This window comes from Balaenoptera ricei, chromosome 6 (assembly GCF_028023285.1).
Source record: "Balaenoptera ricei isolate mBalRic1 chromosome 6, mBalRic1.hap2, whole genome shotgun sequence".
Lineage (NCBI taxonomy): Eukaryota > Metazoa > Chordata > Mammalia > Artiodactyla > Balaenopteridae > Balaenoptera > Balaenoptera ricei.
Genome location: NC_082644.1, coordinates 122,904,015 through 122,918,523, shown reverse-complemented (window position 1 = coordinate 122,918,523; position 14,509 = coordinate 122,904,015). Strand labels below are relative to the sequence as shown.

Genomic DNA, 14,509 nt, shown 5'->3' with positions numbered 1-14,509 from the left:
CAACCTCTCCAGACTGGCCTCCGCCACCCACGGGCCACTGTCTGTGTGTTCTCAGAGGATGCAGGGCCAGATGGGCATCTGACAGCCCGGGTAAGCTCGCCTGACCTTGGCCCCGAGCCAGCCTCCTCCCCACCCAGCTGAGAGGCGGGTAGACATCGTCCAGGGACCAGGCTGGGGCGGTGGCGCGGGTGTGCGGCCGGGACCGGGCAGCGATCACCGTCACAAGGGGCAGGAGCGCGGTGCGGGCGGGTTTCCTCCCACATCAGTGGGGACAGCGCCACACCACCGACCAGCAGGACGACACTGAGACACGCTTCTCGTCCGCACGGTCCTGCTGTTCGCACAGGAGGCCCCGTGCAGACACGGCCGGGCGGACACCAGCATCTGAGGCTCCCAGGCGCCGACCTCATGGTATCCAGCCAGGACGCTGCTCTCCAAAGGGGCCTGGCTGGCACCCCCAGGCAGCTTGGGTGGGACAGTGGGGTTTACCTGTCACGGTCTGTCCCAGAGCCAGCACCTCCCAGCCCGACTCCGGGCCCGTCTCTCCAAAAGCTCCCCTATGTACCAGCCCCTCGCCAGCCTCCCTCCACCTCCTGGCACCTCCGCGGCAGCTTCCACGCCCCAAGACCTGGTGCGGCCGCCCCCCTGCTGGCCCCACGGCACCCTGAGGACCAGGACGCACAGGGCTTCCACCCTCCCAGAGGACCATGAGCCTGGGACCCCACAGGAGGAGGCCGCACGGCAGGCCTGGCCGAGGAGGGGTGGCCAGGCAAGGGGGCCCAGGCGCCCTTACCTTCGCTCGGCAGCTCGGCTCCCAGGCCGCAGTCCTGCTTGGTCTCCCCCTTCGCCGGAACCGCCTGCTAAAGAGAAATAAACGTCAGCCGGGCTCCGCCAGCAGGACTCCTGTCCGTGGGCATCGCATCCAAACCAAAACTAAACCACCAAGGACAGGACGGACAGGGCACCGCAAGCCAGTGGAAAATGCTCTTGACACGGTCTCTTCGGGAGGAGGCCGAGCAGTCAGCCACAGTCCCGAGAAACCTCTACTTCAACTGTACTGGGGGGATAGTCTTTTAATAATAAGAACGCATGGCTTACGTAACTAAAATTGCAAATGTCTTCTCTATTATAGGAATGCTACAATTTATTTCAAAGTGCATTCTGCTGCTGACAACAATCCATCTAAGTATTTCAAATGTCCATCAACCTACAGAAAAGTTAGAGAAATGAATAAATCAAGAAAATTCAATAAAAACCTGAATCACTAAATATTTGAGTCTACCATACAGAGACATGAATTACACGATGCCTCTTGCAATGGTTTTAAGACAAACTTCTTGCCTTCGGGAATGTGAGAGTCTGGTTAGAGAACGAACAGAAACACACAACACACCCTTAAGCGGGGTCTCTGCAGGCGTCCCATCCACAGGGGGAGCAGCTGACGCAAACCCTCTAGGCATCTCGCTTAGACATCCAGAGTCTAGGGGCCTAGCTCCCATAACGCTTGCGTAACGTTCTGGAATGTTTTCTTCAAGAAACACCACAACATATGTTCGGAACACTCCTCCTGAGCCTGGCTCCCGCTGCTAATTTCACTGGGGTCAGGCGGCTCCCTGGAGCAGTGCCCACCCCCACCCGGACCCCCACCTCCACGGCGCCCTCCTTCCTTGGCACCTCCAGAAGTCCCCACCCGCTGACTCCACCACCCCAGGCCTGCGGGCCAAGAAGGGGCACGAGCACGGCCAGCTCCCTCCGGCCACTTCCAGGCTCCACTCTCCTACCTTCCCGGGGCTCCACGTCTGGCCGGACCAGTGGTTTGAAACCCAGTGGTTTTCAAAGTGTAAGCTGAGGATCCCTGGGGCCCCTGAGAACTCCTCAGGGGACCTAAGAGGACTTGTTTTTTGAGGCATGTGTCCATGCACACACACAGGGGTAGGGTCTCACTGGCACTACCCGGTCCTGGCCCCCAGACCACAGCCAATGGCACCTGGGTGGACATCCGCTCCTAGCTGGTCACTCAGGGTCCCTTGTTCTAGGAGCTGAGGAGCTCAGTCGTGTCCGTGGCCACGTGGATGAAGGCCAGCCACCGTTCCTGAGCACCTGTCGTGTGCCAGGCACCTGCCAGCCCAAGGGGAGGCCTCAGTGGACAGCAGGGTCCAGGCCACAGGGCCAGCTGACAGTGGTTTTTACATCCCCAGAGGCCTGTGAACAGTAACAGACAAGATGTGACAGAGACCTCTGTGGTCAAAGCCATGTGTGGTCCTTTTCAGAAAAGTCCTCAGAGCCCTGTTCCAGTCAGGGGATAAGAAACAAACACATTAACTTCAGCGAGAGTGTGGGGTGCTGTGACGTTATAAACAGGGGTGCAAGGCTGCAGCGGTGACGGGTAGCCAGCTGGGGGCTCTTCTCCAACCCCTCCCAATGGCCTTGTGCTCATACCATCTACGGGCCTGGATTAAACAGTCCTGCTCTGTTGGCACTGGCCAACTCCCTGCTGCCCCTTCCGCAGTTAGGAAGCTGGAATTTGGTGCCAGGCACTAAGGGAAACTCTTGAGGCCTCAGAGCCTTCCTCCCAGAAGAAGGGGAGTACTTTCTTACGGAGTCAGACCTGACACATCCCTCCTCATCAAGGAGAAACAAGCCTTCATCGTGGATGGCAAAGCCCAGCCTCTGCTCCCCTTGGCACCCCCTCCCACACCCTGATGCCAGCCTCTGGCCCCTGGATCCCGCCACCCCTCAGCAGGCCAAGCTCCACCTCCTCAGACAGCCTCACCTGGACCTCGCCTTGTGGCCCCACTGGTCCCACCACCACCAGGCACACCACCAGCCTGTCTGCCCTGCCAGCATGAGCACTCAGGGTCCAAAGGGGGGAACCTGTCCTGTCCCCAACCTGTCGGCAGTGCCGGGCGTGAGGAAGGGGCTGAGAAAGCGTGTGGCAGAGAAAAACAGGGTCTTCCTAGGGGACTGGGTGTGGCGCAAGCCTGAGGGGCACTCTGGAACAGCCCAGACGCACAGTCCACACGTGTTGCAGCCACCCTGCTCCTTGTGGGCACTGCCAGTGCCACGTCTGGAAGCCCAAAGGCCCAGAGACTGAGGCTGCGGGTGAGCTCGGCCCACGACCAGGGCAAGAAAGACGACATCTCCTGAACCCAGATGCTCTGTGAGTTGAACCTGTGTGCACCTAGCAAGAGGGAACATGGTCTTCGTTGCCTTTTCCAAAGGGCCAGCAACCCACAAAATCGACATCAACCAGGAAAGGATTACAGGTGGAACACGTAGCCCAAACCACTAACAAAACCAGAACCAAACAGAACTGCTGGCAGACACTTGAAACCCCTGCCAGCTCTCCCGCAGGCAGGGGCTGTGACAATCCCGACAGTAAAAGGTGGATGGGTGACCTCAGTCTCTGCTTTGCAAGAAGAGCCTCAACTAACCCCAGAGTGAGCTTGGGATATGGGGACACAACAGGAGGAGGAAAACCTCCAGAGAAGACGCAAGCCAACGGCAGTGCGCACAGCAGAAGCTCTGAGCAGCGCAAGGGCCCCTGGGCGGCACCGGCACAGAATCTCGGCTCCCACGTGCCACCTCCACAGAGAGACTGAGGCTCCTGGCAGAGAGGACCGACTGCAGGCAGGGCGGGGGCACAAGAGGAGCTTAGAACCTCGGGTTGTGCCTGAGAACGAAGCACTCAAAGCTGGCAGGGCGCATCCAAGAACCAGGACAGACCCAAGGGATGCCCACTCCCGAGTTTGCGACACTTGGAGCATCAAAATGAATAATGACAGAACAGGAATGGTAAACCAGCGAATTAACACCAGCATTAAATAAATGAATGGATAACAAACAAATCCAACAGGGAAAGCTCCTTATCCTAGATGCCAACAACTGAAGGCAGAGAGAGGGCTGGGAGCTGAAGCCACCATTACAACTCGTGGAGGAAGTTTCGTAATAAACGGGATCTTACAGAATCTCAAAGTATCTCGCCGCAACACTGTCCTCAAGTACAAAGGGAAAAGCAGTGACCTTCCGTGGAGAAACCTGTAGCCTCACCCACTGGACGGTCACGGACAAAGCGGCAGGTCTCCTGATGGGACGCACCCTAACCCTAACCCTTCCTGCCACCAAGGTTTCCAGAAAGCAACGCAATGTGCCCTTGGAAAAGGAAGACCGAGAAGCTGGAGTCCCCTCAACTCCCCGTCCAGAGCGGGAAAGCGCTGTGAAGGGGCTACTGTGACAACCGCATGCGCAGCGACCGGGCACCGTGTTCTAGTGTGATTACCATGACACCTGTACGCACTGCAGACCAGACGGTTGTGTCAACATCGGCTATCTTGATGGTTATTCAGAGAAATGTCCTTGTTTGTAGTAAATAAGAGCCTGGACTTACCTCTGTGCGGGTCAGGGGAGACAAGATGCATGTGTGTGCGTGTGTGCACACATGTGCACATGTGAAGGACATAACAAGTGGAGTCTGGGTGAAGGGTAGATGGGAGCCACTGTACTAATCTTGCAACTTTTCTGTATGTTTGAAATTATTTCAAATTAAAGCGTTTTAAAAAGGAAAAGTTAGGAAAGTCTTCAGACTGGAAGCACGCCGTGCGGCCACGGGGCAGACGGGGTAGAACTGAAATGACGACAGGGCGTCTTGCAGGCAACAGAGAGGCAGCAGCAAGGACTTCCCAGAGGGGAACTGGTCCACGGCAGAGGCGCAGAAGCACAGGCTTGGAACCTGAGGACCTGGGCCCTATCCAGCTCCTCTGTCCCCTTGCACTTTGCCGAGGTCACCTGGCTTCTGCAGCTGCAAGGCAGGGACCACTTGTTCCAGGCGCTGCTGTGAGGACGACGGACCTGGCACCTGACGCGGAGCCAGCAGACCCGCAGCCCAGGATGCGTGAGGACACAGAACACGCGTGCACCGGGGGCTCCACAAACTGCTGCGCCTGCACCCCGTGTCACCGGGGGCCCAGGACTGCGGGCAAACGCAAGGGTTCCGGCACTGGCTGTGGGATACAGGTCCGGAGAGAGCAGGAGAACCAAGACGTAAAGACCACTAGAGGCGGGGTGGGGGGACCCCCAAAGGAGCAGCAGGCTCAGGGGCCAGACGGCACAGCTGTCTCCACCTTCCATCAACTATCAACATTTGAAAAGCAGGAGAGTTCACACAAAATCTGGGTTTCCAGAACCTGGAACAGTGAGGAGCTGTGGCGACACTGGCAGGGTGCTGGACAGGCTCCGGGGGGCTCCCCACAGAGCTGGCCTCTGGACAGCCGGGACCAGCACCAAGTCAGATTCCACTCACTCCTGCATGTAGGTACTGACCCTTAGGGTCTAGACTGGAGAAAACGCCCTCCTGCCCAGGCCTGCTTCACTCATCTTAACTCATCCGCCTGCCCCCTGACCTCACTGGCAGCACCTGACTTGAGGCGTCACCTCCCAGGACCTGTCCGGGCCACATCTCTCAGTAATGATGCCATGACCTGTCCCCATCGGGTTGGGGCAGTGGGGCCGGGATGTCTGATCCCAGGCCCCTGATTTCCCACCGTCCATCCAGGGCCAGGCAGGGCTGTGCCTCGTCTTCACCCTCAGCCCCACGTGGCCGGGCCTCACTGCCTCTCCCAGCCCATCACAGCTGCATCCCAACTGCCAACCGCCTACACCCTTCAACCCCCTCAAACAGTTCTCTGGGGTCCCCAAGACCCTTCCAGAGATCAAGACTGTTTTCGTAACACCAGCAGGATCCCACTCACCCGTTTCGCAGTACTGACGTCTGCACAGATGGTACAAGGGCAATGCTGTCGGCACCTTAGCAGGAATCAAGAGGGTGGCACCAAACGACACGCTTAGTGACTGAATTCATCCTCGCTCTGGGGCCACCGCCCCACAGCAAGGACACCGGGCCCGCCGACAACACCTCTGGGCCCCGGGCCCTGACTGGTGACAACGGGTGTCTGGAGACAAGCTGGGCGGGCACAGCCCCCGGGACCCCATGGACACAGCAGGTGTCCGGAGACAAGCCGGGGCGGGCAGAGCCCCCAGGACCCCGTGAACACAGCAGCAAACCAGCTGCCTCCTGTCACAGCACCAGCCACACGTCCATCCACAAAATTAAGGTTCATGACCTTTCCCCCAAAAAAGTCTGTTTTAAGAATATTATGTAACACACTTTCAAATAATGCCAGACTGGGCCGCTATTTTGCTCTGCGTCTACCCGAGTGCATTCAGGAACCCGCTGACGTGCTCACAACACGCCAGGCCCTGGGTGAGCGTGAGACCCGGAAACAGAGCACCGCCATCTCTGCCTCACTTCTGTCTCCTACTTAAAACCCAAGCACCTCCTCGCTCGTTTCTCTAAGAGACTGCTGCTGGTGGCACAGGGTGGAAGAGGAGGGCCGGGGGAGGGGGTGGCATGGGGGAGGAGGCAGGGCAGAGGACAGGCAGGGGTGGGCAAGGAGGGGCACACCCGAGCGGCTGACACCTAGGGCAGGGGACAGTGTGCTGGAGTCTGGGATGCTATTTAGTCTCCAAACGAGGGACACATTAGCTTATCAGATGAATATGAAAAACAAGTATCAAAGAAAAGGAATACTCCCTGGGTCTGAAACTTCTGTACAAGCCTCTACCTGACAAAACCTGCCCTAGGGCTCTGCTCTAACACTTGCTGTGCCTTATTTAAGACATGGGCCCTGCCAGTGGCCAATTTCTCTTGCATAAAAAGGAAGAGCAGCACATATTCATAAAGCTCACAATAAAGAAACGTTACTACTTACCTCAACCCTGTCTAGCCTAGCAGGTTATTCTTTCTCCCTGATCGAAGCAAAACAAAACAATGGGTTAAAACAAAGTTTTGAGGTAATTTTTCGACTTCAAATCAAGACCTTTCCATTTACGACCATCTACCTAGTTGTATGGGAGTGAAACACGTTAATGTGCATGAATAACCGGCCAGCAATTCAATTTCTTAATTAAGTCAACATGGCCGCAGAGGCACAGAACCCAAAGGCCAGTCTCTCACTCATACACAGACAACAGAATCAACACCGGTGAAGGTCCGCCAGTGGCTAACTCGTTTCCCAAAAGCCTGGTCTCTTTCCTGGAAGAACTTCCAATAAAATCATCTAAACTCTCCCCCAGGCCACGTCACTGATCAAGGTCACTGGTCAGGGCGCAGGCCTCCCCAACCTGGCTTCTCTGAAGGCACAGCCCCTGCCCCAGTGTTGGCAGCTCACCCCGGCAGCCCTGCCCATAGCCCAGAGATCCATGGCCCCCGTGGCCTGAGACCCCAACACCCCACCCTCAGGAAGACAGGAGGTGAAGGAGTGGGCCCCCCCGCTCCAGACGACCTGCCCCACTTTCCGTCCCTCCTTCAGCACGGGCCGAACCTGCTCACCCTGCTCGAGTACCACGGCCACCGCCCAAATCACGAGGGCTTCAACCGCAAGGCTGGGCCCCATCTCCACCCCAAGACCCATGTGTCCCAAGAAGGAAGGACCTGCACCTCCTTCACCTCCTCCTTGGAAGACAGACATCCCCAGAGTCAGACCCCACCCGCAAAGGCACCAGGAACCCGGACCTGTGACCTCATCCGTAAGCATCAGGCCTTCCGTTTTTCAGATGCCACAAACTTGGGCACGACTAAGAATCCACAGCTTGCAGCGGGAACCAGCGGGGGCCATGTGTGCTCACCAGGTGTACACAAGGCACACACGCCATGCAACTCTCGTCCACTGCACCACCGAGACACGACAATTCCAGAAGAACAGCTCCTTCCAAGGCTTTTTGTCCTCTTTATCCTCAGCACATCTGCCCGAACTCCAGAACATTTCAGGAGCAGACTTCATATCACACTCCCAAACCCAGACTGAAAAAGGGAATCCTCTCAGAGCCTGGGATTTGCAGAGATTCTGGGGCTTCTTGCAGTCAAAGAGCGTTTTACATACAAACTTCTAAATAAAATGACATTTACAGGGTGAAAGCAGCGAGGAAAGACTGAAGGGAGGTGCGGGGTCCTGAGGGGTGGGGCTATACCCAAGGACACCCCTCTCTTCACAGAATCAGGAATCTTCACAGTCCTAAACTCAACATTGCATGTGGGTTTTAGTTCCCGGACCAGGGATCTAACCCAAGCCCCCTGCAGTGGAACCAAGGAGTCTTAACCACTGGACTGCCAAGGAAGTCAGACTCAACTCTTCTTAAATATGCAAAAACAAAGCGCTCCTGCCTCGAGTGTCCACATTCCTTAAACAGAACGGAAACCGTAAGAAAACCCTCAGACTCTGCACCATGTGGCCAAGGTTCTCGAGTCCATCTGTCCACTGGAGGACAGGCCGGTCCCCCTCCAGCCTTGCCCTCCATCAATGCCCTGAAGGCTCAGCCCTGCCAGCTGGTCCTAGCCCTCCTCGCGTCCTCACATTTGGTGACCTGCCGTTTTTGACAGTAAAACTGGAGCTGGGACCCGTGACGCCAGAGCTGCTCACGGTAAGAGTCCCTCCACCAGCCTATCCAGACCCTCATTCGACTTCTTCACCGCCTCTGAGAAAATCCCAGATAGACCCAGCTGAAAGGCCCCGGGGCGGGGGTACGAAGTCTGCCCAGGAGGTGGCCAGAGTGGCCAGCGAGCGGCAGCGGCAGCACGCCCCTTGGGGAGTGCGACAGCCACACGCTCACTGCGAGCTGGGTCTGACCACCCCTCCCAGAAGAACAAACTCTACCCTTTGGAGCATCAGTTTTCACATCCTGTCTAAGGAGCTGATGTGGCTGGAGAAAAAAAGAAAGAAAACTTTCCAGTTTGTGAAGTTTTTGCCTTAAATGCAAATTGGCAGATTTCGATATACACAAACCCTAAGGGAAAAAACACATCCCCAGAGGTGAGGTAGAATCTGACCCCGTGCTGGATGTGTAAGGCCAACACAGGGCAGTGAGTGCAACAAGCTGCCCAAGACATGGACGTCCAGCGACATCTGAAGTTCGGATAAATGACAAGCCGTGTTTTAGCATAAGTATGTTTATCTGAACTTTAAATGTAACTGGGCATCCTGTATTCTTTTTTTTTTTTTTTTTTTTTTTTAATTTTCTTCACCACTTTAATATGCATCAGGCTCTGGTTTTCTTTTCTTTTAAAAAAAAAAATTTATTTATTTATTTGGCTGTGTCAGGTCTTAGTTGCAGCGCACGGGCTCTAGAGCAGCGGGCTTAGTTGCCCCGCGGCATGCAGGATCTTAGTTCCCCAACCAGGGATCGAACCCGTGTCCCCTGCATTGGAAGGCAGATTCTTAACCACTGAACCACCAGGGAAGTCCCACATCTGGTATTCTTATTAGCTGAACTTGGCAACCCTACACTGAGTCTGTGAGGATCAGCAAAGGACAGAAGGACCCTAGGCTTCTGTAATTCTGAAATGGCAATGCTTACATTTCAAAAGGCAATATTCTCTGCCCTGTGAAATCTAAAAAGAAAAAGAATTATTAATCAAACAATTTCTTCATAAGAGAATAGAACACAGAAGAAAATAAAATGCAGAGGAAAAACACCAAAGGAATTATGAAGTCCTCCTCTCACACCATCTCTTATGCCTTGGCATGGGAGGCCTTCCCTAACTTGGCTCCCTTTTACCACTTGGGAGACTGTCTGCCCCATTGGGGTGCTTGTCCTGACCCATCTCTGGGGGAAGAGGTCCCACCTGGACCACAGGGAGGTCGCTTGTTACCCATACCATATGCATTTCAATAAAAACATCTCAAGGTGGTGGGAAAAAAAAAAAAAAAGTCTTGCTAGGGTCTTCAGGTATCCCTATGTAAAAGAAAGAACGCACCCACCACCCGTTCTACAAGGGTTAAGTCTGAGCCACTGCAGCGCTGAGGGACAGCGCACCCTGAGAGGCTCTCTGTGCTTTGGAAAAACAGGCCCCTTAGAGTAGGTATCTCAGAAGAATTTTAATGAACCCAAATTCCTGCATTTTCCCATACACAGGAAAAAAGGGCTAAAATCATTAATGGAAATACCCCTTCCCCGTGACTAGCAGTTTACCTTCTACCGAGATGTGTGCTTGGCTGCACACACCCCCTGGCCCAGACCACACAGATCCTGGCCACTCCCCCACCTCTTCAGAGCAGCCCCTCAGAGCTACTGAGACGCTGTCTCCCAGGCTACAGTCCTCGGTAAGATCCGGAATAAAACTCAGCTCACGGCTCCTACGTTGCGTATTTTTCCTGTTTCAGTCAACGCTCCTCAAGTTAACTTCCAATCACACAGCCCTCAGTGTGGTTGTGGCCGCTCAGACACCAGAGTCCCACCACCCCGCAGCTGCCCCGCCAAGAACCCGCCCTGCCTCGCCTTGCTCTGGACCCTGCCTGCTCCCCACGTGCGTGCGGGACAACAGGGCACCCTTCCGCACAGGGCAGCGGCCAGGACCTGTGCCAGCGACACAGACCGGTCTCAGATTCCACACAGCACGTCTGTGCAGCAAAGACCCCCCCAACTCCATGGAAGGCGAGAAGCAGCTGAAGTACACTCAGGCAACCAATTCTGGCTGCGCGACATTACAGAGAGCATTTCCCAAGAAAAAGCGTACAGTCGTTTGCTTTTTAACAAAAAAGTGGGGGAGGGGGACATACCCAGCTGCAAAGACCAGAGAAGTCATATTCTAAAGTCATCTTTAGGTGACACTGGCAGGTGGCTGCGTTCATTGCAGTGACGTCACAGGACAGGAGACAGCGACCGCGTGTCTATCACGGGGACGCAGACGTCCATCTGCTAAGTCCCACTCGGATTTTCTTAGCGAGTAAAACAAATTGTACCAGTTCTCACAGCAGCACCACTTATTTGGTGTCCCTCCCGCTAAGTGTAGCCACAGAACAAGCACGTAAGAAGCACCTGCCGCTCCAACAGCACTATCTGTAGGCGACGTCAGGGTAGCCTGCATCCCCCTCCTCAAGGCCCAGGGCCCCCATCCGCCCCCACTGGCCATCACTGGACGTGAGAAGAATGAGCACCAAGTGCAACCTGTCGTGATGCAGTTAGCCTCAGTTTACAACATCTGCTTCTACATGCTTTTTAAAAAGACAGTTTTTGTTACACACACACAGTTGGCCCCCTGTGTCGAGGGTTCCACCCCCGCAGACTCAACCAACTGCAGATCAAGTATATTCGGGGAAAAAACTCCAGAAAGTGCCAAAGAGCAAAACTTGAATTTGCCAGTTTGCAAGGCACCGGCAACTACTTACATAACATTTACATTGTACTTAGAACTGTTTACACAGCATTTACGTTGCATTCGGTATTATAAGTAATAATCAGAAGGTGATTTAAAGGATACAGAAGATGTGCTTAGATGACATGCAAACAACAGCACTGTCATTTCACACACGAGACCTGAGCATCCACGATTCTGGTATCTGCAGGGGGTCCTGGAAACAATCCCCGACAGATACCAAGGGACAACCGTACAGCACAGATCATTAAGGTTAGGATTCTATGAGGAATCTCCACTAACTCTCCAGGAAAATTACAAGGAATCCTTTGTACTTAACTGTCAGACCCATGAGCCTCCTCATTGGCACCTGCACCTGCTCACCTGAGAGGTGAGGGGCCTTCCCACCCAGGTGACAGCCTTGGGCAGACCCAGACCCTCACTCCCCGCACAAGAGGGTCCCACGGCTCTGCCTCCCAGGTGCCCACCCATCGATTTCTACCACACTGCTGACTTTTTTCTTTTTTGTTAAATAAATGACGGATGGTGGGAGAATGATCATAGAAACTCTGACATTACCCCTTAGAAGATTCCTAAAATTCAAAGGTAAGTAAGGGCTAGATATATTTTGGATAATGTGTATTAAAAGGACAAGCCTATAGACAAATGATAGATTTCAATAACTTTCTCAATTTGGATGTTGAAGACAGGGACTTCCCTGGTGGTCCAGTGGTTACGACTCCACGCTCCCAGTGCAGGGGGCCCGGGTTCAATCCCTGGTCAGGGAACTAGATCCCGCGTGCCGCAACGAAGATCCCCTGTGCTGCAACTAGACCCGGCGCAGCCAAATAAATAAATAAATATTAAAAAAAAGAAAAGAAAAAGATGATGTGGTCACGTCCACAAACCAGTAACAACCACCATGACAACGACCATCACCAGGGAGCTCGGTTTCTACCTCCCTTTGCGTCTGCTGCCCTGCCCGGGAGCGGAGAGTAAGACCCCCACCCGCTCAGCGGGGAGGGGTAAGGCCTCTGAGGGGAGGGAGCACAGGGCCCCGGCCTCTCCAGGCTCCCACAGCGGGACTGCTCGAAGACCCAACCACGAGCTACCTTGGAAGTGAGCATCTTCCCACACACTCTCCCTACACAGAAGTGCTAACCTCCACAATAAGGTTATAGTCACAAAAGTACCAGAAAGTTAAAACTGCCTCCAAATACTTCATCTTCAAAATGGTGTGCTGGGGACCCTGGACCACGCCCAGGGCCAGGCCAACCCCGAGGGTGGGGCAGGAGAGCCAGCTCCAGAAAAACACAAAAGCTGACACAGCGGCTTGCAGACCTTGCACTCGCTGTGGGGCCAGCTCTGCGGTCGGGCCTCAGGCCTGAAAGCTGCAGGACTGGAGCCCCCGCCTCCAGCCAGAGCTGACCGTTTCCTCGGCCTCCGCAGGCCCAGGCCACTTGGCATCCACGCATGTCACATCACCCTTGCATTTGCACAGAACTCCTGTCTCAAGGACAAAGGTTGAGAAGGTTCATCTTTAAGTGCTACACGCACATTTTAAGTTTAAAAGCAGCGAAAGCCATTTCGGAAAGAATTTGAGATGAACTCGACTAGAACCATGTAAAACAGCTCCATGTGCTGGGGAGGCGGGAAAGGATGCAGTCAGTGCCCCCAGGGAATTGCTGCCCTCCCAACTTGGCCACCAGCATTTCTATCCTGGCTCCAGCGGGCCGTGCGGCGCGTGTGCTGGATTGGGGGAGGGGGTGTCAGCTTTCAGGGCTTATCTACCTGAGCTATAAAGAGACCCAACAACAGCACGATATTAAGAGAAAGGAGGAGAAACCCTCTCGACACTCATCATCGTGGCAGGCGTGGCTCGCTCAGCTCATCTGATGACTACTGAAAGGAAAGCCCCTCCTCCACACTGGCCACCAGGCTTGCCTCGGCCTGCGCCCTGGAGACCACTGCACAACACCCAGCATGGGGAACACAAAGGGGACCTTCTCTCCCACGAGGAGGGAGGTTTTGGTTCTAGCCAAAACAGGAGATGCCAAACCCGACCTGCCATTTGCCCCTCTCTGCCCAAGGCCTGGACCAGCGGTGGCATCCCCTCCCTGAGAACCACAGGGATGCCAACGCCGGGCTGTAAGCACCAAACAGGTTCTCAAAGATGGGACGCGTCTGCAGTCCAAGAAACTTCTGAGATGTAGAGCGCAACCCGCCCACCCCCTAATTTTAAACTATTTTCCACATACCAATTTCACTAGCTAATTATCAAAAGGGGTGGGGAGAAAAAGAATGAATCCTTTCAATATCTCACAGATTTCCTTGTCCCTCTTTTGTCTTTTTGTTTTTCCCCTTGGCAGAAAAAGGAGAGTTAGTTCCTAAATCTGGAAAACACAATTAATATCCAAAGTGGCCCCATACATTACGTTTAAGGGATTTTGAAATATCAGAACAGACTCCCTTTCCATCTGTTACTTAACCCTTAACTGGCCTCTGTGCAAAGAAGAAAACCAAAGGCGCTACCTCCTCGCTGTTCCCTTGACCTAGAACTCTCTCAGCTACGATGTTCTTCCAAAGATGGCCAGACCGACATGTCTCCCATCTTCCATGCCCTGCTACTGGATGGTGCTCACATTTCCCCCCAAAAGGTGGGCTCTGTGTGCCCTGGCCGCTCACTGGGCCTGGACCCTGAGATGCGGCTGAAGTGATTTCCCCCCTGATATCTAAAGTCAGGTCACGCAGTAGCCCGGACCACAGGAGAAGCCGAGTGCCAATGTGCGTGTGAGTGAAGAGCCTTCAGATGCACCCACCCCCAGTGCTGAGTCTTCCAGCTGAGACCCCAGACTCTTGGGCCAGAAAAGAGCCATCCTCTAAGCTCCACTGGAATCGCTGGCCCCCGAGAGGGACAAGGATCGCCGCTGTCTTGGGCACGGAGTTCCAGGGCACCGTGCCCGGCAGCAACAGGCAACTCAGGTGGCGCGCTCCTCCTTCCGCTCTCCCCGCCACCGGGACGCCCCCCGCTGGGGTCAGGGCAAGCCCAGCCTGGGCCCCACAGCCGAGGTCTCCCCACAGGACGCCGATCTACGGGGAAGACGTGGCAAACCAAGAGATGCGCCAGGTGCTGTGGAAGCACCCCCGCCCCCCAGAGAGCACAGGCCTCGCCACTCGGCACCCCACGCCCCAAGCTTCTACGGATTGAACCCCGCTAACTGGACCTGACTGTGGAGGAAAATGAGAACGAGCCACAAGCTCCCGAGGTGGCCGGCAAGCGCTGGGCTGGAGCGGGCCTCTGTCCCAAAGGCACAAACCAGGGAG

At 55.0% G+C, this 14,509-nt stretch overlaps 1 protein-coding gene across 6 annotated transcripts in view; it reads right to left on the bottom strand.

The window, feature by feature from the left end:
* EHMT1 (euchromatic histone lysine methyltransferase 1) overlaps positions 1-14,509 on the bottom strand; it is a 152,797-nt gene that overhangs the window by 74,942 nt on the left and 63,346 nt on the right. For 4 of the 6 annotated variants that reach the window (XM_059926158.1, XM_059926162.1, XM_059926163.1 and 1 more), the window contains one exon: positions 794-860. In XM_059926158.1, coding sequence (XP_059782141.1) covers positions 794-860 — 67 coding nt within the window. Of the gene's footprint in view, positions 1-793; positions 861-1,987; positions 2,006-14,509 lie in introns of those variants that run through there. The other 2 variants (XM_059926161.1, XM_059926159.1) reach the window with 2 other exon arrangements.